At 43.2% G+C, this 27548-nt stretch overlaps 1 protein-coding gene across 9 annotated transcripts in view; it reads left to right on the top strand.

Moving 5' to 3' along the window:
* The window catches only part of NOL4 (nucleolar protein 4), a 692229-nt gene that overhangs the window by 361859 nt on the left and 302822 nt on the right, over positions 1 to 27548 (top strand). For all 9 annotated transcript variants that reach the window (XM_069620996.1, XM_069620993.1, XM_069620989.1 and 6 more), the window contains exon 5: positions 25472 to 25584. In XM_069620996.1, coding sequence (XP_069477097.1) covers positions 25472 to 25584 — 113 coding nt within the window. The remainder of the gene's footprint in view (positions 1 to 25471; positions 25585 to 27548) is intronic.

The following is a 27548-nucleotide window of genomic DNA, read 5'->3' as shown; positions in this document are numbered from 1 at the left end:
TATCTCGCAACTGTCATGTGAACGTAGGGTCCTGCTTGATCCACAGGGATGGGGATTGGTTCCATTTTCATTTGAGGGCTGTCCTATTCTGAAAAATCCCAATAGAAATCTTCACTGTTGTATTAATTAATGACAAACGGATTGCTTGAATTATCAAAAATATTGGAGCTGATAGGGACTGTAGTAGTTGCAACAGGGCCAGCCGCAGGCCCAGGTGGTACCCATCCACCTCTACCTCCTACCTGTCCCCCCTGATGTCCTCTTCTCCTTCTTTGATACATTCCACTCCCCCTATTCAACAAGGCCGGCACTGCGCCCTCCAGTGGCCCCCCTGTCTGCAATATGCACACTGATTGGGCCCTGGCAGAGAAAATGGTACAAACTGACCAACACCTCTCCCTCTTGGGCCAATAAATGGCCCTCCCCTAGTTCCCTATTGTACTTGCTGTATTAACGCTCTCATCTTAAGATCCACTCTCTTCTTCTCTGCTTTTTCATTTTCCACATTCACTCTATTTTCGTAATATTGAGCCGTATGCAGAATATCTGATGGTGTCTTAGTCTGCCAGGCACACTCTAATTGCATTACAAGAACGCTAATTTCTGATAACTGGCAGACAAATTTATCTACAAATAACTGTTTCGCTGCCGGCGTAGTAATTTCTTTTCCTGAAAAATCAATAAGTACTTGCTCAAATGTATTAAAATACTCTGTTACCCCTTTAGTGTTATTGTGGACACATGCGGCAAACTTGTCCCAAATGATTTATTTCTCGGGTCCCACCCTCTTAACTCGTGTAACTATCATGGTGGGAAAGTTAAGTACTGTTGGAGTAGGCCTTTCGCCAGCTGTCCTATAAGCATCAATTCGAAATAGCGTATCATCGCATGTCCTTCCCAAAGTTGCTTTTTCTGAGTGCCCTCCAAATATCTGATGGCAAGATTACTGAAAATAGTGTTTGCAGATCCCTACTAGTAAAGATGGAGGTATTCAAAACGGCCTCTAATTCTTTATAAAACCCGGTAGGGTTCGTTCTTAGGTCCGGGATTGTCAGTTTTTATGCATTTACCTGGAAAAGGGCACATGAACAAATTGAGTGTCATATTTAGCAGGTTGCATAATTGGTTTCCTTGGTAATCAAGGACAGGATTTCCCTGAGCATCAAGCGTGGCATGCTGTGGTATATAAGCAGGCGGCACCTCCCGCACAGGGAGCTGATGACTAGGTTGTTTATTTAATTTTAAAAGTGCTGTTAACTGTATGAGTTGTTCTGGGATACTCATTGTGGGTGCATTATGCATCATCTATTATTAGTTTAAGATGTTACAACTCTGCGGAATTCTCTATCTCGCCTTCCTCATTTTTCTGCATAATTGCATCCAACATTACTTTCATGGTATGCATCTGAATCTGGGCGGCATACTGATAAAAAAGGTACTGCAAACAACTGAGAGAGGTGTCAGAGTGGTGGCCCATTTGAGCGCGTTATGTGTAATTAATTGTAATTTCTCATCTGATATGCAAATTTCTCTACATACTATGGTATCAGTGGGTTGTTGGACATATTCAGAAGTATGGACTTCAGCCTCTACTTCCAATCGAGCTTTCTCTAATCCTTTAATTTCACTAAATATCTCCCAAAGTCCTTTAACATGTGTAGAAGCATCCTTCTCCGTATGACAAGAGAAGGCAGCTACGTTTAAATCTTGCAATTTGCTAGGAACTACCGAAAGCAATTTTGTTCCCACTGGATCCGGATCTTGTCACCCAAACATTCTAATAGAATCAGTTGCTCAGGACTTTGGGTTTCAAGTACTTCCTTGACCGCATTCTGTTTGACTCTGCTAGATATGAGCCGAATAACCTGCTCCCTCAGTTTTTTCAATTGGGTAGGCATTAAGGTGGCCTGCGCATTCCTAATAATGGGTTCTAACTTCCATGCCTTTTCTTTAGTAAATGGGCCATGTACATATTCACTGGGAGGGTCTATGATGCCATCTGATATTTCATCTTCCTCTGGCGAGAGAGAAGGATCTTGAGCATTGGGAATAGTGGGAAGGAATTTGGGGACTGGGGACCCTAATACTAATGGGATCTGTGGTTGACCATACAGGGGAGGAGGTGCAGAGGGAACAGGACGTTGGCGGGAGTTATTAAGAATTTGTTCTATCATGGGATCTTGGGTAGGGGTTGGTGTTTCTGCTGATCATGAACTAAAACTTTAACCACCCGTGACACATGTCTTCGAGCAAATTTATGTCCGCATTTGATTTTCTGCGTGGCTTCCTTGCGCCAATCGCAGATAACATTAAAGGAAAAGGGTCTAGTTTTATTCTGTAATGAGACAGATTGTAGATGCTGAATTATGGATACATCAAAAGAGCCATTTTCTGGCCATCGCAAGCTGGGTCTATCTTTAGTTTGTTTGTGCCATGAACTGTTGAATAGTATCGCCCCTAATCCATATTTGACATACATTTCATAAGCCGGGGAACCTTCTAGGGGTGAAGGCTGACCAAATTCTAAGTCGTTCACAGAGCGAACACAACAACGGCCGGACCAACATATATGAAGCTTACTGGGACCAGAGGACATAAAAACTCTGATTTTCACTGGCAAAGAGGTATGAGAAACCTGAAGGTGTCTCCCTAGCTAGTCACCAGGGATCTATCATCCAGGTGGCAAGGACATGGCCATCGCTATTGGATCCAGTTCCTGGGGGTGGACCAGTGAGGGAGGATCAGCTGATTGGGGGGGTCCTTGGGGAGTGGAAGTGGGACATCGACGGGTGAGACACGGTATCCCCCTTTTTCAACACCTTTACCCCCTCTTACCACGTAGGATATTCTGAAACACTGCCCCCCCTTTCCAACACAGACACTTTCGCACACCACAGACAATGGACTAACACTGAGCCGTTTACCTAACATGTCCCAATACAAGGGTTGGGCATGGTCAGGCAATTGACCAGAATCACACACACATGATAGCATTTTCCCTTCCCCACAGGGATAGAAGGTGGAGCATGAAAGCACAGTACGAGCAAGGCAGACCGCACGACGTGAGAGCTAACTCAGCATGGCAGTTCCGACCAAGGCCTGTGAACCCTCCTCAGAAGGAATCGTAAGACTGCGAACAATAGCCAGCGTGTGTTGCAGCAGATATCAACGGTACACAGAGCATGCCTACGCTGATAAGCAGGACTGATGGAGGCGCCTGCTACCGTGATACCGGCCTTGACTCTAGATATTCTGAAATGCCAAGCTGTTCATCACAGCCGTTGAGTCGAGGGGTGAACCGATAAGAACCAAACTTTGTTGAACGAAAGCCGCAAAGTAGCAACTTAAGGGAAGTGCAAAGAACTGTTAGAATAAAGGGGAGACCAGCTACAGATGGATCCAGCACTATGTGGGTGCGTACTCGAGTGACTCTGGTCAATCCCGGGTTTGTTGGAACTTCTAATACCAGGGGAGGTCGCAAAGGAACGGTCAAAGTGGGGTTGGTCACCCTGAGTTACCTGGGGAAACCCAGACATGGACTCCCTGCTCACTGTGCTCAGAGAGGCACAGCTCCACCTCACTGATGAGGCCCAACAAGGCTGAAACATGTGTATGCCGTTGCTGTTGGTACTCTTGTTCAGAAGGGAATTTGCATAGCATGTTGGTGCTGGACTGCCCGTGTGGACGGGACAAAGACTGATAAGCAAATGTATATTTCCCTTCTGTGAAAGGTACAGTGAGCAAAAAGCGATGGCTGCAAACTCTCAAAGTGGAAAAAAAACAGAGAAGAGGTTATCATGCCATGTTCCTTCTGTAGAGGGGCGTCTGCTACCTTTTTCTCAGGGAAGGCCAAGAAACTAAAACAATCCCTCTGCACAAGTCATGTTTTTCCCACAATACCATGTTTCTGCAATGACTAAAGGAAAAGGCCATTAATACATTTCTATTTTGATTCACTTGGTGAAATTGACAAATGCAACCCTTTTTGAACATTGCAAGAAAACAGGGTTTTCATCACAAAAATGTATTAGCTTAGGGCTAAGCAAATGCACATATTATTATATTCTAACAAACGGATAGGGCAGGCCCTTTATATGTAAAACAGCAGAAGGACTTGGATGAGGAGAATATGACTACGGCACAGCCGCGGGCACAGTTTACAGAGAAGGGGAATGCGCCGGGCAGCCATTTAATAAGTAAGTTATCACCCTCATTTTGGACTGGGATCTCCCACAATAGTAGAAAGGCATCGCTCAGGGAGCTACACAGGCTGCCAGGTATCTGTGCTTGAGTAGCATTCGCTTTGTGCCAAATACACACTGCTTCCCCCCTTTATGTGAGGCAGAAGGCCACCCTGCTATCTAACAAGGATGCTGCATGCACTGGAAGACGAGATCATGTGAAATAAAAGGAAATAATGGAAGTGCATTGCAACCTTCTCACGTATGAGCTGCATTCCAAGTGACTTACTGAGAAAATGAATGTGGTGTTGTGCAGCTTGGTTCAGGGTTGAAAGACCGAATTAGAAAGGTTCAGGGGAGATAAGGCCGAAGATAATTCTTTCGAAATAACCTTCAGTCTTTTCTCCCCTGAACATTTCTGACTTGGCCAAACCCCTGCCCATAGCCCCACCCCAACAGACCCCCACCCGAGCCCCCTACTTACCTTGTGTCCCTGCAATGCCTGCTCTCTTTCACTTCGGTGATCGTGAACCGGCACTGCAGGGTCCTTTCCTTTGTTTTTATTTGGGCGAGCTGCGTGGGACACCCTTGCAACCCCTGCTCACAATATAGTGAGCAAGGGTGCGGGGCACACCGCTGCAGCCCCCAGCACCAAATGCGTGATTTGGTTGATTTTTTTGGCCGTTCGGAATTTTCGAACTGTGAAATTTGGCCAAATCACGCATTCAGTGATTTTTATCCAGTCTTTTTGGATGAACCCGTGAAGCCTGGCAGTTGGGTTTATTGTCCACCACAGGGAATATGTGTGCAACCTGTGTGGTAAATAGGAGACAAGCTACTGTGATCAGTATGGTCTCCCGGCTACTGTGGTCTCCCCTTAAGTTGTTAAGGGAACCACAGGGAGTAGGTGTGCAACCATAGGCTACTGTGATCAGTATGGTCTCCCCTTAAATTGTTAAGGGAACCACAGGGAGTAGGTGTGCAACCATAGGCTACTGTATGGTCTCCCCTTAAGTTGTTAAGGGTGGACTGTTTTGAACAAGAGACTGACTAGAAGCATAAAGTGCCTCTACCTGAGGTGATGGGGCAAACTTCGAGACCTGTCTAGAAGAAAACATGCAACCTCTAATACGATGATGAAGTCGCTCAGCTAAAATGTTGGCTTAACCACATGCACAGTAATGCATGTATCCCATAAGATGGTGTATATTATATGCTAGCAGCATGAAATGGACGTGGAACTAGAGCTTAGGTCGAACATCGCAGGTAGGATTTGATTGATGCAGTTTACAACTACACACACAGTAACATCCTTGAACAGAATTAAGACTCTAGTTTCTTATAGAGATGCAGGTGTATTGTTGGTGACCTTCTTTTAAGCGCATGCACAGACAGAATCTGGGCAATAGCAAGTACTCTTTTGATCAATTACGTTAGATTCCGCTCCCCTGATAAATAAAACAATATCCCGTATAGCTGTGGTCTGCCACAAAAATAAAAAACTAACCTTATATACTCACTGTACTTAATAAAATACTTAAACATAAACAAAATCTTAAGATTCACTGAGGATGACAGCCGGCTTACCAGCACTTCTGGTGGTGAACTGTTTACTAGTGTTATCTGGACTGGGTTGTGCCTTGGCTAACTGCAGAGTGTTCATACATAGCCTCTGGAGGCTGGCCCATGGGCCGATCTACGCCGCCAATCACTCTACACCACTGCAGCAGAGCGGGCCAGCTATGTGTAATTTCCTCCTTTTTCCTAATATTGGCTGGCTACTCATGATCAGAGGCGTCACTAGGGGAGAGCCAGGGGGCTGAGGGGACTATAGCCCTGGGTCTTTTGGTTGAAGCCCTAGATAGAAGCTCAGAGGCTACAACCAAATGCTAGCCAGTCCCGACAGCAGAGGAGTTGCTAGGGGGGGTCTGAGGGGTCTATAGCCCAGATAGAAGGTCAGGGGCTACATCCAAAAGGCTATAGCTAGCCCAGAGTGCCGCCAGTCTCAACATTAGCTTATCCCCTGATCTTTTCCAGACCTAACAGCACACCTGCCCGACAGTCCTCAATCCTTTCCAGACCTAGCAGCACCCCTGCTTGTGATGATGTTTGCCTGTCGTGCTGCTTGCTGAGGTAAATCTGGAGCCACCTGCAGCAGAGTGAAAGGCCAGAGTTGTCAAGCAGACTGCTGTAGCCAGCGATCAGGAAGGGTCTGCTCTATGCGTTTCAGTGAGATCTGTAGAGCCCTGTCAGTGGCCGGGGGAAAATGAGATCCAGCAGGTCTCCGACAGGGTTGAGACACCATACATTAGGAGCTGCATCTGACAGCTAATGCCTCATGGCAGAGCCATCTCTTCCAGACAAAATTTCTCCACTGCTTTCCTGGTCCTTCGCAAAAACAGTCCACCACATTCCATGGGGTGATCCAAGCAATGCCGGACAATGCCAAAGGAGCAAATTGTTATGGGCATCTCACACACCTAAACATACCTAAGTGTGCAATATAAATAGGATTCTAATTAATTCATATATGACCAGATTTACACAACTTTTACATTTTATTCAGAAAACAGTAGCAATGCTACAGTAACCTATGATGTGGCATTCGTGCAGTTCTATTTGAAAACAACAATTACTTGATTTTTGATCTCCTTCACCATTCCACCTAATTTCTCTGTTACCATAATCTTGCTAATGTTTCTCTGTGAGGAGACGTCTGTCCACATTTCACCAATTCCTCTGGCTTGTAGGGCATTACATCTGAATGTGTACGTTAGTTTATAGCATAGCCAAATGGTATCTGGGTCTCGGGATCAGTGGATTAACGCATCCAAAGCAAAGATCTGTGTTTGACCTCACAGGTTTGAATCTTGGCAAGTCCAACTGGCTCTTCATCATTCCAAAGTTGAGGAAATTGGTACAGTGCCAGGTGAATGCATGCGTCACAAAGACACCTGTTATGGTAGTCTTATATCTTCTGGTCCTGTTTCAGGTGTACGCTTATTCATGTATATGCCATTTCGTAGAGCTCTCTCTCGCCTCAGAGGCCTCATGGTGCTGGTGAACCTGTAGAGATGAGCACAAGCCTAGCTGCGCACTTGGACATCCAAAGAACAGAGGGGAATATAATATGGAGTACAAATGCGCTTTTAGGAATTTCCTGAATATAATATGGTCCCAAACCAATGGACGCATTAACGGCAATGAATTCCTAAGCCGAACAGCCTGTACTGGGTAGGCTCCTCTTCATGTTTTAGATTTATGAAATATAGGCATTGTTGGGAGAATGCGCTCGCCTGACTCGAGTCATCGGATGGGTTTATACAGGCTGCCCTGATCTTGTTCAAAACTAGCGATAATTCCACAGGTGGCCGCGTGGACAACTCACAGATTTTAAAAGGCTTATTTTCTCCAGTACCGGCTTTCCAGGGTGACCTACATGATCTCTCTTCTTCAGGACGATCACCAATGGGGAGGCCGTATTCTGAACCAACTGTAGCGTCCTAATACCTTGTTTGAGCAATCCCAAACAGATTGCATTGCAATAATTAATGTAATAGAGATTGGGCCAACTAGACCAGAGACGACAATTAGCTATTGTTCAAATCATAATAGCTTTCTGTTTATTGTACAAATGCATATATCATATGAAAAGTATATTTACAATGTTTATATTCATTGGTCAGCTCCACAAACCAACTGTAATACATCCCTTCACAAACCACTCATTCACAACTCATTCATACAGTCATCGTATTAACAGTTCTTAAATTAAGCACTCAATTATTTCACAATGTGCCCCTCTGCTAGTATTCAGGGGGTTTAGAAAATCATTGTCAACATGTTTCGGTTGAGTTCTCTTAACGAGGATGAAACAGTCCCCTCGTATCGTGACTTAATATTCTTCCTTCTTCAGGACAGGGGGGCAATCGCCGATTCTGCGTTGGCTCTTGATAGAAAGACAAAGGTGGAGGATGTGTGTGGCGAGAGAGCCTTAGATCTACAGATAAAAAATGAATGGCGTTGTCATCTCTATGTTTACTCAAAAAATTAAGTTACTTAATATTCCAATACAGTTTTCTTAATTTGCTGTATGACACCTGCTCACCTCCTCTGAAACTTTTCAGGGGCTGGCAAACTGGTAAGATGGAATGAATCTCGTTGTGAATGCTCCCGGAAGTGGCGCTTCACGTGTGTATGCCCTATAATGAAAAAGGACATATGTGTTTTTTTAAAAAAAGGAAGGAACTACCTGGACAGTGGGGACCCAATAAAGTGGTTCTACAATAACGGGTTAGTACTCACTGTTTTGTAAAAAAAGAGCGAAGAGAACTTGTTTCTTGTTTGTCTCTTGTGGACCGGTTAGGGGGCGAATTTATTCAAGCAAGCAGCCGTGTATTTGGAACCGCCTGCAGAGGAGAGAACAAAGCATGTATAACATGCATTTAGGTGCTGTGGCTTAGTAGTGTAGCTACCCATCCATACTAAGCCATTTAAGGTACATAAGCACATTGGCATTTAAAATGGAACGTTACTTGTATCAACCGTGTAGTTTATCACGATTGTGACACACTGGGGAAGAGGCAAGTTGTAGAATCCCACATAGTGTGTGGCCGTGGACCAAAGTAGTCTCCACTGGGCTGTGTGGCTGCCTAAGTGAACACAAACACAATGCGGCATGTTGATTAACTCTACGGTCATTGTGCCGTGAAGACATAGTACGCTACAGAGTCACTTTCTGTCAATCTAGGTGTTTCCTTACCTTGCTTAAGCCGTTGATAAATACTAACGCAGCAGGTTAAACTGTCGCTGCTGTGGCACCTTGCGTGAGTCAAAATTGAGTGGAAGCTCAGTGCGCATGCGCTTTAGTGTCCATAAACAGCCGCTCAGGATTGTGGGCTTTGCAGTCCACAGTGCTACTGCATGTAATTTAAAATGTAAAAAGAAACAGTAAAAAACTTTTTCTTGTCATGGCTCGAGGTGTGTCTCAAAATGGGACACAGGAACTCGGCAGGCTTGCTTTACTAGAGAATGGGCTTAATAGTCCAGAGAAAGCCGCGCCTGAAGCATCTAAATGCATGTTAACGCGTCGCCTCACAATGGTGGGTGGCTTTGCATTGTTGGTTTTGTAGTTCACAATACTCCTCCAATGAAGTTCGTGCATAATAAAATGTGGGAGATAGAGTGAAGAACTCATATTGTAGAGCTGCTATTGAACTAGTCAAATAGATCAAAATAATGGAATAGATCGAGGTGTCTTAAGATTGAGAAACATCAACATAGAGACCGGGCTTACTTACCTTGTTAGTCAATTGTGGATTTACTGGTCCAGGTAATCATGCCTAAAGCGTCTGATACGTATGTTCATGTCGTCCCTCATAGTTACTGCTATCCCGTGATCCAGGGGAAGCTCTAACGAATCACAGGTCGGAATACCGTCCATACACACCTCGCAGTTGAGGGAAACTTGCATGTACAGCGTATTGTGAGCAAGATAGTTCACAAAGAATTAATTGTTGTTTAGTACATTCCACTCTACTGAAATATTTAACCCGTGATGTACTGTGTCTAAGGAATAAATCCATTTCTGTTCAAGACGGTGTAGAGCCGTTGCCATGTCTCCGCCTCTTGTTTTCAAGTTCAGAGTTTGTAGAACGAACCACTTCATTTCTGTATCTTTATGGTTGTATCTCTTAAAATGATCGACCAAAGGCTTGTCAGGGGTCTGGTTTCTGATGCACGAACGATGTTCTCCAGTGCGGACCTTCACTGCTCTGACGGTTTTCCCTACATATAGTAGGTCGCATGGACACAATATCACATAAATTTCATTCTTCGTGCAGCAGTTGGTATGATTTTTCATCACCCACGTCTTGTCCCCGTATTGGAAGGTGTGTTTAGTCTCAGTGAAGGGGCAGACACTGCAGTTGCCACATTTATAGTGGCCAATAATGGGGGGGGAGTCCCCATTGGTTCATGATGGTGGCATCTCGGGGTTTCTCACGGTAGGTATGAACCAGTTTTTGACGCAGATTACAGTTACGTTTAAATGCGAACATTGGTTTCCGTGATAGGGTACTGGGATAATTTACCAAATCCCAGTTTCGGTTAATTATTTTTCTGATTGTGTTACTGATGGGATTGAATGTCGTAACACAGACCAATCTCTCATTCGGTTTTTTGTCCTTGCCTTGTAGAGAAAGTTCTCTGTTTGTATTCGCAGCTCTTTTCAGGTTGTTTTTCACTAAACGTTTTGGGTACCCCCGGGAGTCCAGCCTAGCTTGAAGTTGTGCGGCATGTATGTTGTAGTCCTCCTTATCAGTACAATTGCATCGAATCCGCAAAAATTGGCCGTAGGGTAGGTTCAATTTAAGACTCTCTGGGTGAAAGCTTGAGTAGTGCAATAAAGTATTCTTATCCGTGGCTTTTCTGTAAAGTGCGGTGGCTAAATTGTTGCCTTGTTTTCTGATCATAAGATCCAGAAAACTTACCTCTTCTTTACTCCACTCAATAGTGAATTTAATGTTCAGATCACAAGTATTGAGCCATTTATGGAAAGAAAGGAGAGATGTATGGTCCCCTCGCCAGATGATAAACACATCGTCGATGTAACGACGCCACATCTTGAGCTGTCCATTTGTCTCATTATTTAGAATTCCAGTAATGTGTCTTGATTCAAATTTTGCCATGTAGAGGTTCGCTACATGTGGGGCGAAAGTGGCCCCCATACTTACCCCTTTCTGTTGTTTATAAATCTGGTGTTTAAATAGAAAGAAGTTTTCTGTCATGGCCAATCTTGAACATTCAAGTATAAATCCCGTGGGAGGTTTTTGGGGTCTATTACGTGTGTCCAGTACTTCTGCTAGAGCCTCCAAACATGCCATTTGGGGAATTGTCGTATATAACGCCTCCACATCCATGGTCACTAGCAGATCACCTGCTTCTATCGTGACGTCTTGGAGGATTTTGATCATGTCAGTTGTGTCTTTGATGTAAGATGGCATCTTCATCACAAATGGTTTAAGAAAAAATTCACTGTAGATAGACAGAGGTTCCAATAAAGAGTCTATTGCTGACACAATAGGTCTGCCGGGCTGATTTTCAAGGATCTTGTGTACTTTGGGTAAAATATAAAAGGCTGCTATTTTTGGATGTTTTTTGTTGAGAAATATTTCTTCGTCGGGACAGATCCATTCTTCTTGTCGCGCATATGCAGTTAAAATTTTAATCTCGTCCTGTAGTCTTTTAGTGGAGTCATGGTCCAATTTCTTATATGATCTTGTATCATTAAGCAGTCTAATGCATTCTTTGTCATAGTTGACAGTATCCTTCAGGACTATCCCTCCGCCCTTGTCAGATGATTTTATAGTTATGTTTTCTTAATTGCTGAGATTTTGTAGGCTTACTCTTTCGTTTCTGGTCACATTATCTGTACAGTAATTTTTCTTTTTGAGACTGGTTAGAACTTGTTTAGTCACCCGGTTCTCAAAAGTGATGATCTCTGGTGGACAAGTGTGTGATGGTGGAATGAAATTAGATCTCATTTTGAGGCCTGTGATGTTTATATCTGCTGAATCTACTGTTTTGTCGCCTATCTCTTTCTGATTTTGATTAGGCAGAAATACTTCGAAGAAGTGTTTTTAACCTGATGTTACGGAAAAATCTCTGTAGTTCAAGCTCTACATTAAATGAATCTGCTTTTGCAACCGGTACATATGAAAGACCCTTAGCTAGAAGGTTCTTTTCTGTAGGGCTCAGCGTATTTGAGGATAAATTGAAAATTGGAAGGGTATCTTGATTCATTGATTCGAATACCACTGCCTGGTTCTGACCCCTTGCTGTTGTGGGATTCGTTGTCGTGGCCGTCCTCTTGGGCCTCCTCTGAAAAAAAAACCTTGTTGGGGGAATGTGCCACGTCCTCTCTGTGGTGGCCCTGAGGGCCCCGCTAGGGATGGATCAGATCCACTCGACGACCCAGATGTATTTGGAAAAGATACTACCCGATTGCGTTTCGGGTTCTGATTAGGATGTTGTGGAGGGTTAGTAAAAAAACCTTCTTTTAGATAGGGGTAGGTTTTGTCCTCTTTATAGGTAGCTATATCTTTCTTCTATTTGAGTATTTTCCGATCTAGATTAAGCTGTTTAAATTTCTTAATTTCTATTTCTAGATTTTCCAAAATTTTCTTTGCGTCTTGTATGTTTTTATTTTCAAGGAATTATTTTTCAAGATTAGCTAGCTCTTCCCCTTGTTTCTTTGTTTCCTCCTCTGCGGTCTCGATTATCAATATAATCCAATCGCGGGAGCAGCGGTTACCAACCCCGCTAAAGTTTATTTTTGAAATTTCGGATTGTCAATGAAAATACACGGTATATTTCTGACCTGGAGACCGTCTGGAATAATTCCAGCTCTAAGGTACTCAAGCATCAGTTTACCATGTAGTTCCGTCCGGGTGATCTTTTTCTTTTTTTGCAGAATAGTTTCACTTTTGTCTTGTTCACCCCCTGTGATAATTAAGCCATGATGAAATGAAGGCGTTGACCAATGCAATGGAGGCAAGGAGAGAGGTGTTGAAACATTATAAGCAGACATAGGTGGAAAAAGCATCTCTCAGTCACAGCTGCTATCCTGGATCTAATGGCTAGTTTGGCATCGACCAGAACACCACGATGTGTTACTTCTGGCACACGTTGCAGGGCTGATGCCAAAAGAGGGGATGCCAAAATCTATGGTTTCATTAGTTTTTAGGCACCACAAACAGAGGAACTTCTGTCGTGGTGGGTTTGAACGTCAGCCAATTTCTGTGCATCCAAATGCAAACATCCTGCAGAAAGTTCGAGTAACCAGAAGCTGTCCTATCCAGGTGCCCCTTAAGATCAAGGAAGACCTGGCTATGATCTGCATATGTGTAGATGCGCATCCCATGACTCCTCAGGAAGGTGGGCCAGCTGTTGGAAACAAAGATTGAATATCGGTGTGACAGGGCCGAGCACTAGGTTACACCATAAACCACATTTTTTACTCTGGGCAAGTAAGGAGGGCGTGACGCTGTTTGTTTCCTGTCTGAGAGAAACATATGGAATACATCCCAGAGCCATGCCTCGAATACCATGGTTGAACCACCTTATGAGCATGGCGCATTCCACAGTGTCAAACGCTGCTGAAAGATCCACTGAAAATAGGGGCACCCCCAGCTGCCATCTAACCGGCTCCTAAAATCACAGTCCATAGATGACACCGCATCTCCACGTTATGAGCTGGTCTAAAGCCAGCTTTATGTCGGTCCAATATCCTGTGGAACTCCAGAAACCTATGGAGCTGGGAAGTGGCCGTGGCTTGAAGCAGTTTAGTAGGGATGTGGGGTGGAGAAACAGGCTTAAACTGACTAGGGCCTTCTGCATCCAGGAACAGCGTCTTCAGCAAAGACTTCATTGCTGCAACATGTAACACCTGAGGTACTTGGCCACTGAAAAGAGAAGAATTCATGGTAGACCTGAAGCCCCAACTGAGATGTGCAGTCCCTCTTTCTTTGGAATTGTTGGACAGGAAGGTGGGGTGAGTTCTGGCAAGCAGCTTCTCCATCTGAAATGACCTTTGAAAGGACACAGCCTCTTTATCCAGCACCAAGCGGCAATCTCTGGTTGTCTCAGCATCCTAGTCTGAGTTAGGACTGCTAGTCAATAGATCTGCTCTGATGGTGGCTACTTTATTTTGAGAAAGAAAGCATGCTAATGCTATTAGTAGTAAAAACATGTATTGAGCACAAACAACAAAAAATGTCATTTGCGTGGCATTACACAGGCACAGGGAGTGTAATGCCCGACTTAGAAATGTAATGTCTTTAAGTTCATTGCACGCTCCTTTGGCCATGTCCTTCTGCCATGTTAGATCCTAAGGTGATGCAGTTGTTTTTTAATGTATTTTTTTATTGATGATCAATTTCTCAGCTTGATTTAATACTGTGTGTGGTGATGTCATACCGTAGCCTACCAAGAAGCAGGAGATCCAATGCAATTGACAGCCATTCCACAGCCATTCCAGTGTGTCTCAGGGTTTGCATGGCATGCAGAGTGAGAGGAATTCTAGAACCACGTCTGTGCCAGTACCTAGGGTGGAGGATCTCAGTGGGGTCACGCAGTTCTTCATTAGCTAATAATACAGCTCAGTGCATTACTGCCCCTTCTATAGGCTAACATGTAGATAACAATTTCAAATCCAAGGACGGCCAACTTGACCTTTTATCCTTTGATAGTAACATTTCAGAGTTAAAATATCATTGGAGATTAAGTCAATGTAGTGCTAGATAACCTGTCTCTTAAGTGTTCCGTTCCCTACTAGCATCAGGGCACTAACTGCTTGATTCTTCTAGAGAAATGCTGCACAGACATACTTGCTTACATAGCACTAGTCTGTGACCCTGTTTCGGATTGGGGCCTAGTGAAAACAGGTGTATCTGTGTAGTCTATCTCCAGAAGACTCTAGCAGTTTGGGCCCCGGTGCACGGAGGACTTAGGAGATGGGTTATCTAGCACTAGATTAGGAGAACAGTCCACGCAAAGGTTTAATATCATGTGTGCACTGCTGGATTGATGGGCGCATGGGTTATCGCGCCCACTTGCACCATCCGAATGACACAAACGCTCGTAGGACTGTAATTGTTGTATTATTCCCTGCCCCCTCCCCTTTTTTGTCTTGTGGCACCTTGAAACACCATTTGATCTATAGGCACTTTATAGCTACACAATAAATAAAAGCACAATGCATGTGAATACCATAGGGTAATGGTGCGACCCAAGGCTAGGTACAGCAGGGTATATTACTAGATGATCCGAATGTGTTCTCCGCATACACCACACATCATTCTTTTGAGCCCAAATGCCAGCAGAGTCAAGGGTGTTTGGGAGCTGCTCAGATGACCCAACACATCAGTACATTTGGAAATAGGGCATACCGTGCAGAACCAGCCCACAATGGCAGCCCAAGCCGTGAGAAAGACTTCTTCTTTCTGGGATTTCTGATTGTGGGTATCAGTCATTGGCTTTCATGATTTGTTCAGTAGTTTCTCAAAATGATTCCTCGGTTTTGGCTGCATTCACTAGAATGGCAACAGAACCCTGTAACGGTTTATTGATAAGCCACCCTCAACTCAGGGAGTTCCTTCCCTCCCCACTCAAGTGGTTATGCAACAAACTATTTAACATATTCTTTTTTTTAACAATATCTCAGACACATATCATGCCCCTTGGATCCCTCTCCCCTGAGCTAACAATGATCCAAGAACCAGGCCGGGGTACGGGAAATATATTGGTATTTATTTAAATTAAAAGTAATCGAAATTAGCACGAAATGTCAAAAACACCACTTTATCCGTGGCACAACACAATCAACTTCTCTCAGCATAAATAAATCACAAAAGTGCGTTAAAAAGAACACAATCACAATTCTTACTTTCTGCAAATTTCACTTCACTAAATAATTACACTGATCAATAACAAAGGCACTTTTGTAATGTTGTGTAATGTTGATGTTCCTGCAGACTTAAAAGGGTAGCAGAAGGATTTCAAGATTGGTAAAAATACATATCGGCAATTATAATTTCGCCCACACTTTTGGTTTAAAATAAACACAGGGTGATTTAGCGGTTTGTTTTTCAGACACCCCCCCCCCCCCCTTGCTTTGGTCTATGTTGGGAAGTCAGCCAGCAAAATTGGAATGCTTTGAGGAATTCTTGATTTCGGATACCCCTTACTGAAAGGCCTGTGTAGGGGAAGCTGGATAAAAAGGTTGGACTGATTTAAGAACAAAGACACCCCTCTTCCTTAAAGAAGTCGGGGTCAGCTTGACAACAAGGATTACCCAATTAAATTATAGGCTATAGTTTTCAGCGCACAGTGCACAAAGTGAGCTTTGATAATTTCACATTTTAACAAAATGTACCCCGTAGTGTTCTGCCAAATGAGGAATTAATTAAATTAATATTTCTGGTTAAATAGGCTAAGGATCTACACAGTTTTGCCCCCCTGCCCACTACAAAAGGAAGGGATTCAAGGCAAGCAGACACCCCCCACCTTTTGGTTTCCCAGGGCTCAGTTCTACTTACATAGCAAGCCTATGTTTAAGGTTCAGGAAAGCCAGCTGTATCTCAGGACACTATGGAAAGATAGGGCAGCGGTCTGTGCACTCCACTCTCAAAGATGGCCTCCCGCTCTCCACCATAGGACCCAGTCAGCTTTGAGGCCTTCCTAGAGATAGACAACTCCACCTAGTTGCACTCTCAGCAATCTCCTCTGGTGTCTGCTTACAGCTGTCAGATGGTAAGTTTCAGCAGCCTTCCCGATGGTCTGTCTCTTCTCTCTGTCCTCCTGTCTTTCTCCTTTTCCTGTCTGTCTGCCCTAGTGCAGTCCCCCTCACATAGCATGATGACACCACCAATTTTACAATCTTGGGGAAGTGCCCTGCAATAATCCCTGCCACTAGGATTGGACAGTTACCCTTCTCTCTCCTCTCAAACCCAGCCTCGGAGTCAGGATTGGTCTAGGGGTCTGGAGCAACATATGGTACTTCCCATTTGTCACCATCTTTGGTTCTCTTTTCAACTTTTTGGCAAAAACTATGAATATGTAAGTTATTAAGCATATCCCTAATTTCATTTTCCACCCGCTCACAAACTTTCATATTTGGAACATGTTCAGATCAGTCAGAAACCTAGTTTAACTAGCCCTTACAGTTCCCATAGTCACAGGAAGATACATTTTACATCCCCAAAATCGCCTGAAAATTACATTAAAAATGGTACATAGATGAAATCCATCTGCCTTATGATGGCTGAGAAAAAGGCCTAAATGATAATAGTCCTTTTAAATAAATTGTGAATGTTCATGCAGGACAAATGTTCTTGCTTCCGGCCATTTGTTTTCACTGGGTCAGCCTGTGCCTTTATTAGTCTCCTTTGTGTTGGAAGCTTGCTCTTTGAAGTGAGTGCCCCCATTTTCAAACATATTAGTCATGCTCCAGCCAAGGGTAACCTTTGCTTTCAGAGCCAGCAGGTCTGGAGAACACTGAATTTCAACGCCTTTAGCAGGACATTTTTATTGTGGTTGGCCATTAGATGGGAGATGTGACATCCAGGCTGTAAGTGGGAGATGTCCTTGTGAAGTTTTGCCCACAGCCAGCAAAAGGGTCTGCCTTGGGCTGACATTTTCCATGAAAACAAAGTGGCTCTTCAAATGTCACTTGAGTTTTGTGGGTGAAACATAATATACATTGTTCTTTGTCTACCCACACATCATAATTTGTTTTCCTGACATTTTTCTGTGAGCAGTGATATTTTTTTCACTTTTACTTTTTTTTTAAAACCATTTTTATTTGCACCCACATGTGCAGGCAGTTTTTGTTTTCAATGTGTAAAAATCCTGTTTTCCATGGGTGTTGATTCTTGCTTCTTTTGTAAATGAAAATGCTGCTTGTCCATTCGTAATGATAGGTAGGCCCCTTTGCACATGTCTCCTTAATTTTGCTTGAAAAACAAAAACAAAGGCCAGGCCGTTTTGTTTCAGTGTTTAAAATGCCTACCATTCATGTGAAAGGGACTTCTGTTTGGGGCCTTTAAATGCACCCACAACCCCTTTTCACAGATGATGTGGCTTAGAAAAGTCACCCCTGTTGAACTTCTGCCCCCATTAGCCCCGTCTCCAGAAGTCCCGGCCAGATGCCCCATCCGAATGCCTGCAGCATCACCATGGCAGGAGTTGGACCTCATGCTGCTGTGCCCTCTTTATGGCCTCTTCGTCGTTTTTGCCCATGCATTGCATGGGGGCCTTCACCTGACCGCCCGGTCGAATGAATGAACTGATCGGGAGAACTAAAATGCTCTATCCCCCCACCCCCCGGTATGTGTGTTGTCTCCATCCCCAATCACTCTGAGGCTTCCTATGGGCGAACCCTAAACAGCTATCATCTATCATTGGGTAAGAGCCAGGGCTTTAGTTTTCATTGTTTACTGTTTGTCATTTAAACCGTTATTATGACCTGCTAGATTGAGTTTGAAAGATGGTAACGATCTTAACATAAAAAAGGAACACAGCCAAAGATGTTTGCATGCACTCCATGAGCTTGGTGGGGTCCCCCAGTGTCTGTGCTATGATTAGAACATCTTCCATATAAATAAGAGATAGTAGCACATGGAGATAGTTATTGGCCTCCTCTCAGCCAATCAGAATGTTCAGAGTGCTGTCAATTACTACTGGTATTGACTGCACTCTGAACATTCTGTCTTCAAAAGCAGACAGGGAAACAACAATGCAATTTCCGGGCAAGATGTTTTTCAACAAGACTCTTCCTCTTCTGGTTGAGCTTTTTTTGCTGCAACATTCAATTTAACACAACAAAGAGAATGCTAAAGCATGGGAAAATGGTTTCCCTTTCTTCTAGAGAAATATTTTACATGCTACCTAATGCATGCCCATATTAAACCTGCTGAAGTATAACCAAGTGTTTACTTTATTCACTGTTAAGGCAACTGTTTTACTTCACAGAAACTCCAAAACATGTATTGCTATTACCAAGATGTGCTAATGGCCTTATAGACCGTGGGAGGCCTCAATATCGCTTGGGATAATGACGCTTCGCCAGTGCATGTTTGCCTTCGGTGTGGGCCGCACACCGTAATACCCACTGAGGGTTTATTCACTTAGTTCACAATAATTTTACTGTTTTAACAACTTTTAGTCAGCCTCTGAATAACTTTTCATTCCAGTTGTGCATAATAAAGGGTTTATTTAGAAGGATATTGAATGTAATTGATAGGAAATATGAGGATTGGCCTATGCATTTCAGACATAATGTCCTTCATCGGGGCCTTTCACTCTCGCCTGATACAAATTGTCCATAAGTTGTCCACATAGTGATAAAGATGCAAATATATACAGTAAATCCCATTCGAAAGTACCATGCAAGAGTCCAACCATTAGAGACGTATGCAAATTGCAATAGTTCACAACATATTCACATCACATTAGAATGAATCATAGTCATTGGATAGGGCGCCCACAAGACATACATTTACATATAAAGCATATGAGAAAAAATAAAAGAAGAATAAACATGCACAACAAACGTTGGCTATTTTTTCTTTCAAGGATTAGGCAGTTGCAAAACTGTTAGGTGATCAGAAACATTCCCATATTGTGCACATGCATCTAGTTTAGTCATTCATTTATCCCTTTGGTCATGTCCCCCAAATGCTGTAAGGCTGTCTCATTAGTCAGACAGTTCTCATCTTGTGTCTAGGTTACTAAATCAGCATTCTTTTATTTGTTTGAGTGTTCGCCTCTGTGTTACAATTGTGTTAACATTGCCATATTCACTGTGGTTAGAAGCAGAGGTGTAACCTCTTACCATTTTCTCATGCAGGATTTAGATCTTGTTTAGGTAAGTGTGCATTGCGTTTATGCCGTCGATGGATAACTTAAGGCTGCTGTGCATTGTGTTTAGGCCGTAGATTGATAACTTAATACTACCGCGTAACAACTTCTCACCGTGCTTGCATGCAGGGTGTGTCATGGGACTGTGTAAATATACACTTTTAATGTATGTCAAGAAATCTTGAGCGTAAGCTTTAAACACTGACCTGCTATAAGGCAATAGTGGTGCCTGGAGTTTACTGCGAATGCACGCTCTGAAGAATAACACGTGTCAAAAGAGTGAATTACTTTAAAACAGCCGTTAGGTAAAATCAGTAACGCTGTGATAAGTCTTACCTCCTGATTACTCAAAGTACGAGACAAGCACGGCAGTAGTCAACTGTGACTGTCGTGCCTGCTCGATTTGTCTGACCGTGTTTCCATGGCAATCCTGATGCTGGCTTGCCTGACGAGATGGCCGTCCGAAGAGGACATCGGAGACCATCTTGGGTCGGCAATCCTCCTGGTGAATGTAAATCAAAGTGAATCCGTGTGATCCGCCTTTACGGAAGGTGGCGATCTGTTTAAAATAAACTAGGTCTTGTTGTGATAAGTGCCCTAGTAGGCACAAACTGGTGGGTCTTAAGATAGTTATATACGTGCACACAAAACATGTAGTAATGATTGCATATCATGGAGAGTGACATGTCATCTATGAAGTATCTGTATGGCTCATTGTGCCCTGTGCTCCATCAGTGGAGCCCAACGGCTGTGCTAATATTGACGTGGGTATTCTCAATAATATATCCACAAGGGGTTGTGACTCGAATGTGTGATCATTGTTAGGATTGTTCTGACTATCCCTCGGTTATGCTAATCTTGGTGTTAATAATGGTCCTGCCGGATATATTGCGGTTGACATTCATTGTGTTCCTAATGTATGAATCGTCGAACTACATCTTTTATCCAATGTACAGAATGTATAGGTGTCTTAGTTGTAATACTTGTGGGCAAAACCCAGGGTTGGCATTGTGGTACTTATTAATGGCAAGTTCATGTCTGCAAAAGACGTATGTCTATAGGAAACAGTTAAGGTCCCACTCCTCATTAATGCCGTTTGGTACTAATTGACCGTCTCCTAAAAAAGGAGAACAAGGATTTCATAAAGAAATGGGAACAGATACTGAATAAATGCTCACTCGATTTGATACTGTTAACAGTCAAAGTACTCTCTACAAATCTTGAAACGCTCCAGAAGGAAATCAACGAGCTACCTACAGAAATCACAACACTAACTGATGCATAAACGTTCACTAACATTTTGGCGTATATTAACAAACGGCTAGAAGGATACACAGCTGATTTAGAAGCAAGAAAAAGCAAGAAAAATTAGGACATTCCGTCAAGATACAAGATTACCTTAACGACTAGGTCTACACATGGCCCGATAAGTATCAGCCCCAACCCATAAGACCAAATAACCCGACTTCAGATAACAGCAGCTCTGATAATGATTCAACTAGAGGAGAAGCTACCCCTTCAACATCAACTCAGACTGCAGCATAATCAAGCACAGGAACAGGACAAACCAGTATAAGCGAAGCAGGGAGTTTGAGACCTTTTTTAGGAGGCAGCCAAAGAGGAAAAGAATGAGTAGGGAGAAAAGGAAGAAGTCAGGGAATGATGACAAGGTTCCAATCACAACAAACCTTGTGGTGAATCTTTCAAGCAGAACATTAACAAGACAAGAACACAACACATTACAGAAAGGCCTGAAATGTGTTCCCACCTACAGCACCAGCATTGTCAATACTAAAGTGGAGTTACATAAATTGATTCGCAAATTGAAACTCAAAAGTATTCTTCGCTGAATTACCCCCGCCAGACAACAGTGGAACAGCACCAGCTGCATTTGTGGAGTTTAGACCCAAGAGCACCTTTGTTGCTCCAATGAAAGTACCAGTCATCGACATATTTCAGAAAATGGTGCTTACCGACATGAAAAAGATCCATTTTGGAAAACCAAGGAGCAACAACTTAAACAGATGAGAAATGTCCATCATCCAATCCCTCTATACAGATGATAATCTCACCATCAGACCAGCCAACAAAGGAGGTGCCCTATTTCTTCGAAACACCGTAGACTACACACAAGAATGCAGGCGGCAACTAGAAGATGGCACAGTGTACGCCAAGATTGACCACGATCCAACCAATGACATTATGAGAGATTTGGAAGATGTACTATCAAGAGCAGAAGACATGGGATTCATCACACACAAGACCAAAGCATTCCTCCAGACTAAACAACCTCAAATCCCACATTTATACCTCCTTTCAAAGATCCATAAGAGTCTGATAGACCCACCAGGACAACCAATTGTAGCAGCGCTTGCTAATTAAAATGTTCTTGATTAGTAAACAAATCTATTTGAGTAGCAATGTTGTACTCATATTTGTAATGCCACAGGAAATTATTTTTACCCAAGACATAATAGGAACAACAATACAGCATTTTTGTGTACTGCTGAAGTAAGACATTAATGAGAGGAGTGTCTTTAAAATGTAAAAGTTAGCTGCATGAATGGATACAAATGAATAGATATGATAAAAACTCTCTGAAAACAGTTTTCAGTGCAAGGCTCTGCGCAGCTTTGTGCAGTGGGTCTTGCACAGGGCAGTGTCTCGTATACTGTATGCTTGATCCATCATTTGCTGTGTAAGAAATAGTTCAGAGGTTTTTTAAATTAAAAACAAAAATGTTAAAGGAAAAGTCATAGCCCAAGACCAAGAATGTAGTATGCTGTTGCAGCAGGCATGGTAATTGTGAACTTCAGATGGACAAAATGTCATTTGCCTGTCATTGATATCAACTGTTTTCATTATAGCGTTAAATGCCACTTTCAGTGGCGTGCAGGGCCTCTAACGTCTCTCAAGCCGAGCCAGGTAGACCCAAGTGCAACATTGAAGCCCTGCATAGTCATTAAAGAGTTATTTACTGCTATGAGCACTAGGAGCTGCCATGTGGTGCAGATACGTTTGTTTGTTTTAAGGGAACCAGGATTTGTGCAGTTCAGGTTTCCCTTAAAAACAAACTACACTTATGTTTGCGATTGGAAATAACTATTTCCAGGACTTGAAGGTGAACCAGGATGTGCACACGGAGTGGAAAGGGAGTTTAGGTGTCGTACTCCAGTGGAGATTCGGCCTGGTGCACTAACTCCAAGGGCAGGGTGAAGGCTGGAGAGAGGTGCAGTGGGCCGGCATGAAATGTGGGCAGCTACTCGCAGATTCTGGATTGGCCAGCTGTCTCCCGCAGGTGCCAATATATAATCCAATCAATTGTAGAGCAGATCTTGAGGCCAACTACAGTGTATGATATTACAGTAGATCTATAGATGTGCAGACTGGATGAAAATATTGATAGCTACTTTGTGAAAACATTTGTTAGATTTGTGTATTCATTATGTAAGAAGAAAGAAAGGAAGAGACTAAGCAGAGTGGATGGCATAGAAGGCAGAGAACTGGTCAAACCAGATGGAATATTGTAATTTGTGGCCATCTCACTTTCAGGGTAGCTGATATAAAGCAACAGGGTGATAAGTTATAGAATGTAAAGGAGTTTGGGATCAGCTCCTGGGCTGGGAACCAGTTGTACAGGTGCATGAAACCAGCAGGTCACTGATTTTTTTCTCCACCAAAAGCATTTGGCAGTGCGATCATATACATTTTCAAAAGTGTTCCCTCGTCTATATGATATGTGAGAAGTCATTTATTACGAGCCTGTACACAAGTATGATGCATTTACCCCAACAAAATGAAATATAGTTGACACAGATTATTTAGATGCACTGACCTAAAATGACTGAAAAACATGGAGAAAATCCAATGTTTTACTTTAGCAGTAGTTTAATCATGCATTATGCAACAACTTGTTATCCTTGTGGATAGATTATTGACAATCCCCACGACAATCTTAGCATAGCCGTTGGGCTCTACTGCTGGAGCACAGGGCACAATAAGCTATATTGATACTTCATAGATCACATGTCTCTCTCCATGATATGCAATCATTAGTACATGTGTTGTGCGCACCGTATATAACTATCTTAAGCCCCACCAGTTTGTGCCTACTAAAGCACTTATCACCACAAGACCCAGTTTATTTTAAACAGATTGCCACCTTCCGTAAAGGCACTACTATATCAGATCACGCAGATTCACTTTGATTTACATTCACCAGAAGGATACCCGACCCAAGATGGCCTCCGATGTCCTCTTTGGACGGCCATCTTGTCAGGCAAGTCAGCATTAGGAGTGCCATGGAAATTCGGTCAGACAAATCGAGTAGGCACGACAGTCACTGTTGACTGCTGCCGTGCTCGTCTTGCACTTCGAGTAATCAGGGAGGTAAGATTTATCACAGTATTATTGATTTTACCATACAGCCGTTTCAAAGTAATTCACTCTGTTGACACATATCTTATTCTTCAGAGCGTGTGGTCACAGTAAACTCCAGGCACCACAATTGCCTTCCAGCAGGTCAGTGTCTAAAGCTTACGATCAAGGTTTCTTGACACACATTAAGAGTGTATATTTACACTGTGCCATTACACACCCTGCATGCAAGCATGGTGAGAAGCTGTTACGCGGTAGCATTAAGTTAACAATCTACAGCATAAATGCAATGAACTGTAGCCATCGATGGCATAAACGCAATGCACACATACCTAAACACGACCTAAATCCTGCATGAGAGAATGATGAGAGGTTACGCCTCCGCTTATAACCACTGTGAATATGGCAATGTTACACAATTGTAACACACAGGCGTACAATCAAACAAATAAAAGAATGCTGATTTAGTAACCTAGACATAAGATGCGGACTATCTAATGAGACAGCCTTAAAGCAATTGGGGGACATGACCAAAGGGATAAATGAATTACTAAACTAGATGCATGTGCACAAAATGGGAATGTTTCTGATCACCGAACAGTTTTGCATTAGGCTAATCCTTGAAAAGAAATGACCAACATTTATTGTGCATGTTTATTCTTCTTTTATTTTTTCTCATATGTGTTATATGTAAATGTATGTCTTGTAGGCGCCCTATCCAATGACTATGGTTAATTCTAATGTGATGTGAATATGTTGTGAACTATCGCAATTTGCATACGTCTCTGATGGTTAGACTTTTGCATGGTACTTTCGAATGGGATTTATTGCATATATTTGGATCTTTATCACCATGTGGACAATTTATGGGCAATTTGTATCAGGCAAGAGCGAAATCCCTGGCGAAGAACTTTATGTCCGAAATGCATAGGCCAATCCTCGTATTGCTATCAGTTTCACTCAATATCCTGCAAAATAAACCCTTTATTACGCACAACTAGAATGACAAGTTATTCAGTGGCTGACTAAAGTGGTTAAAACTGTAAAAATATTGTGAGCTAAGTGAATATGAACCCTCAGTGGGTATTAGGGTGTGCGGGCCACACCGAAGGCTAACTAACCTTGGTGTCTTTCTCTTACATCACATACGGTGCCTAATACGTTGGCACTCTTTAGTGGGCTGCACCCCAAGTATATTTAAAAAAATTGACATAGGCTTCCCCAATGTATGGCATTTGGATTCACCTTGGCCCATAACTTGGTGGCAGGACATTTTCCTGCAATTATAAGGCTATATTGTACCCGGAAATGTAGGATCTGCAAAAGCAGAGGGTGCATTCTCAGAACAAATGAATTTTCCCTATTGTCATTTTATGAATAGCCTCTGTTTAACTATTTTATGGATAGCATTCGTGTAAGAATGTGACATGGTCTGAGAAAGATATCCTTAACGAGCTCTGTCCTTAGCGCTAAGCTGTGTATTCTCATTGCAGACAACGGGAAGCCCCCTGCCCTGGTTACCAGCATGATCGACTATAACATGCCAATTACCATGGCCTACATGAAGCACATGAAGCTGCAGCTGCTGAACTCCCAGCAGGACGAGGTAAGGCCGGAGTCCCCCAAGGTCTTCCTAATTGCACTGCGTGGCGGGGACTGGGAGTTGCAGCGCATAAGCACTGGGGGGCATTGCTGCTCGTTTTTTATTGCTCTACAAGATGGAGAGGAAATATTTGTTTTCTGCAGACATTAATAACCGAGCATGACATTAAATAAGATGTGCAAAATAGCACTTTGAAAGCACATAGGCTTTTTTGGTTTTTAGACATGAGCAACTGTGAGGCAAAATAATGTGGCGCCACGATACAGCCACACAAACATGAACCACCTGTGACTGCACTCCTACACCAGCATCAAATAGCAAAAGTGTGATCTTAAACAGTTATAAAGGTGGGCATGATTCCCTATGTAGAGGGGGGCCAGTCGACACGTTTCACTCCTTCGCGGTGCATTGTCAGGACTTAAAAGCACATATACCGCGTGTGCATGGGCAGCATTTTGCGTGCATGTTACTTTACATTAGATTCATGTACTGTCTATGATTATTTTACCTGTGCTCATCCTCTGCATTAAACAAAACACATTCATCTTTTAAAACAGCAAAAATCAAAAGGCTATTATGCTGAGGTAGTGCATCTGGGTAAAGCAGCATCAATAAATGTAGTGAATACAAAAAGGGAGCTTTAAAACAGTGATACCAAAATAACATGAGTTATTTGTATCTGAACTTGAATCCTCCATCGAGGAATTTTTTGAAGTTAATACCAATTCTGTACCATCACAGGCTACTCTCTGGGAGTCCTATAAGGCATACATTAGGGGCATTGCCATATCCAAAGGGAGTGGTATGCTGAAAGGTATCCGCTCGGATATTGCTAGCAGCGAATCGACCCTAGCTACCCTTGAAAGCCAATATGCCCTAGATCAATCCCCTGAAACATTAGCGCAACTAGGGACAGAACTAGACACATTCCGAACTCTAGCCGAACGTGAAGTTACATTCTTGGACAGCCCCCACTCAGTAAGGAAAAATGGCGAGGGTGAGCGGCCAGGCCACTTGTTAGCCAGGTTGATACGCCAAGTGTTTGGAGCCCCCAACATACCGGCGATAGAGAGACCCGATGGAACACTGGCGACATCACCACAAGACATTAATGCTGAATTTCTAGCATTCTTTACTTCCCTATATTCGAAAACCGAGGGCGCCCAGATAACAGAAATAGATTCCTATTTAGAAAACCTCCCCCTCTCGGTCCTCTCCGCTGACACCAGCATTACTCTTGAAAGACTGTTCACCCCTGAAGAACTTACTGAGGCCATTGAATCATTGGCATTGGGCAAGGCACCTGGCCCGGATGGCCTCCCCATCGACTTTTACAAGTGATACAAATCCCTCTTGGTTCCACATCTAGTAGCCCTATGGGAGGAGGCTTTTGAGAGAGGCATACCCCCCCCCACACACTTCGTGAGGCAATAACGGTCCTTCTCAAACCTGGCAAACCCCCTACCCAATGTGGCTCTTACCGTCCCCTTTCGCTAATCAACTGCGACGTTAAAATATATGCTAAACTATCAACCATTCGACTATCCTCATTCATGCCACACATCATTCACCCTGATCAAGCGGGATTTATCCCAGGCAGATCTACCTCCCTCAATCTGAGAAGACTCTTCAATGTGATATGTAGGATCAACCCGGAGGTGCAGGCAGTGGCTGCCACCCTGGATATGCAGAAGGAATTTGACTCAGTGTTGTGGGAATACTTGTGGCAAGTACTAGTGAAATGCAAATTTGGCCCCAACTTTCAAACCTGGGTTAAGCTGCTTTATACCGGCCCATCGGCTAGAGACCGCACTGAGGATAGGTGCTCCACTCCCTTTCAGATAGCCAGAGGAACAAGACAGGGCTGCCCTTTTTCCCCGCTAATATTGGCTATAGCCATGGAACCCTTTGCTGACATGATGCGCCAGTCACATTCCCATAGAGGCTTGCATACTGCGGGCCAGTCC

Source organism: Ambystoma mexicanum, chromosome 5q (genome assembly GCF_040938575.1).
Source record: "Ambystoma mexicanum isolate Mex_15411 chromosome 5q, UKY_AmexF1_1, whole genome shotgun sequence".
Lineage (NCBI taxonomy): Eukaryota > Metazoa > Chordata > Amphibia > Caudata > Ambystomatidae > Ambystoma > Ambystoma mexicanum.
The sequence above is the reverse complement of the archived record's forward strand: the minus strand, read 5'-3'. Positions and strand labels throughout refer to the sequence as shown.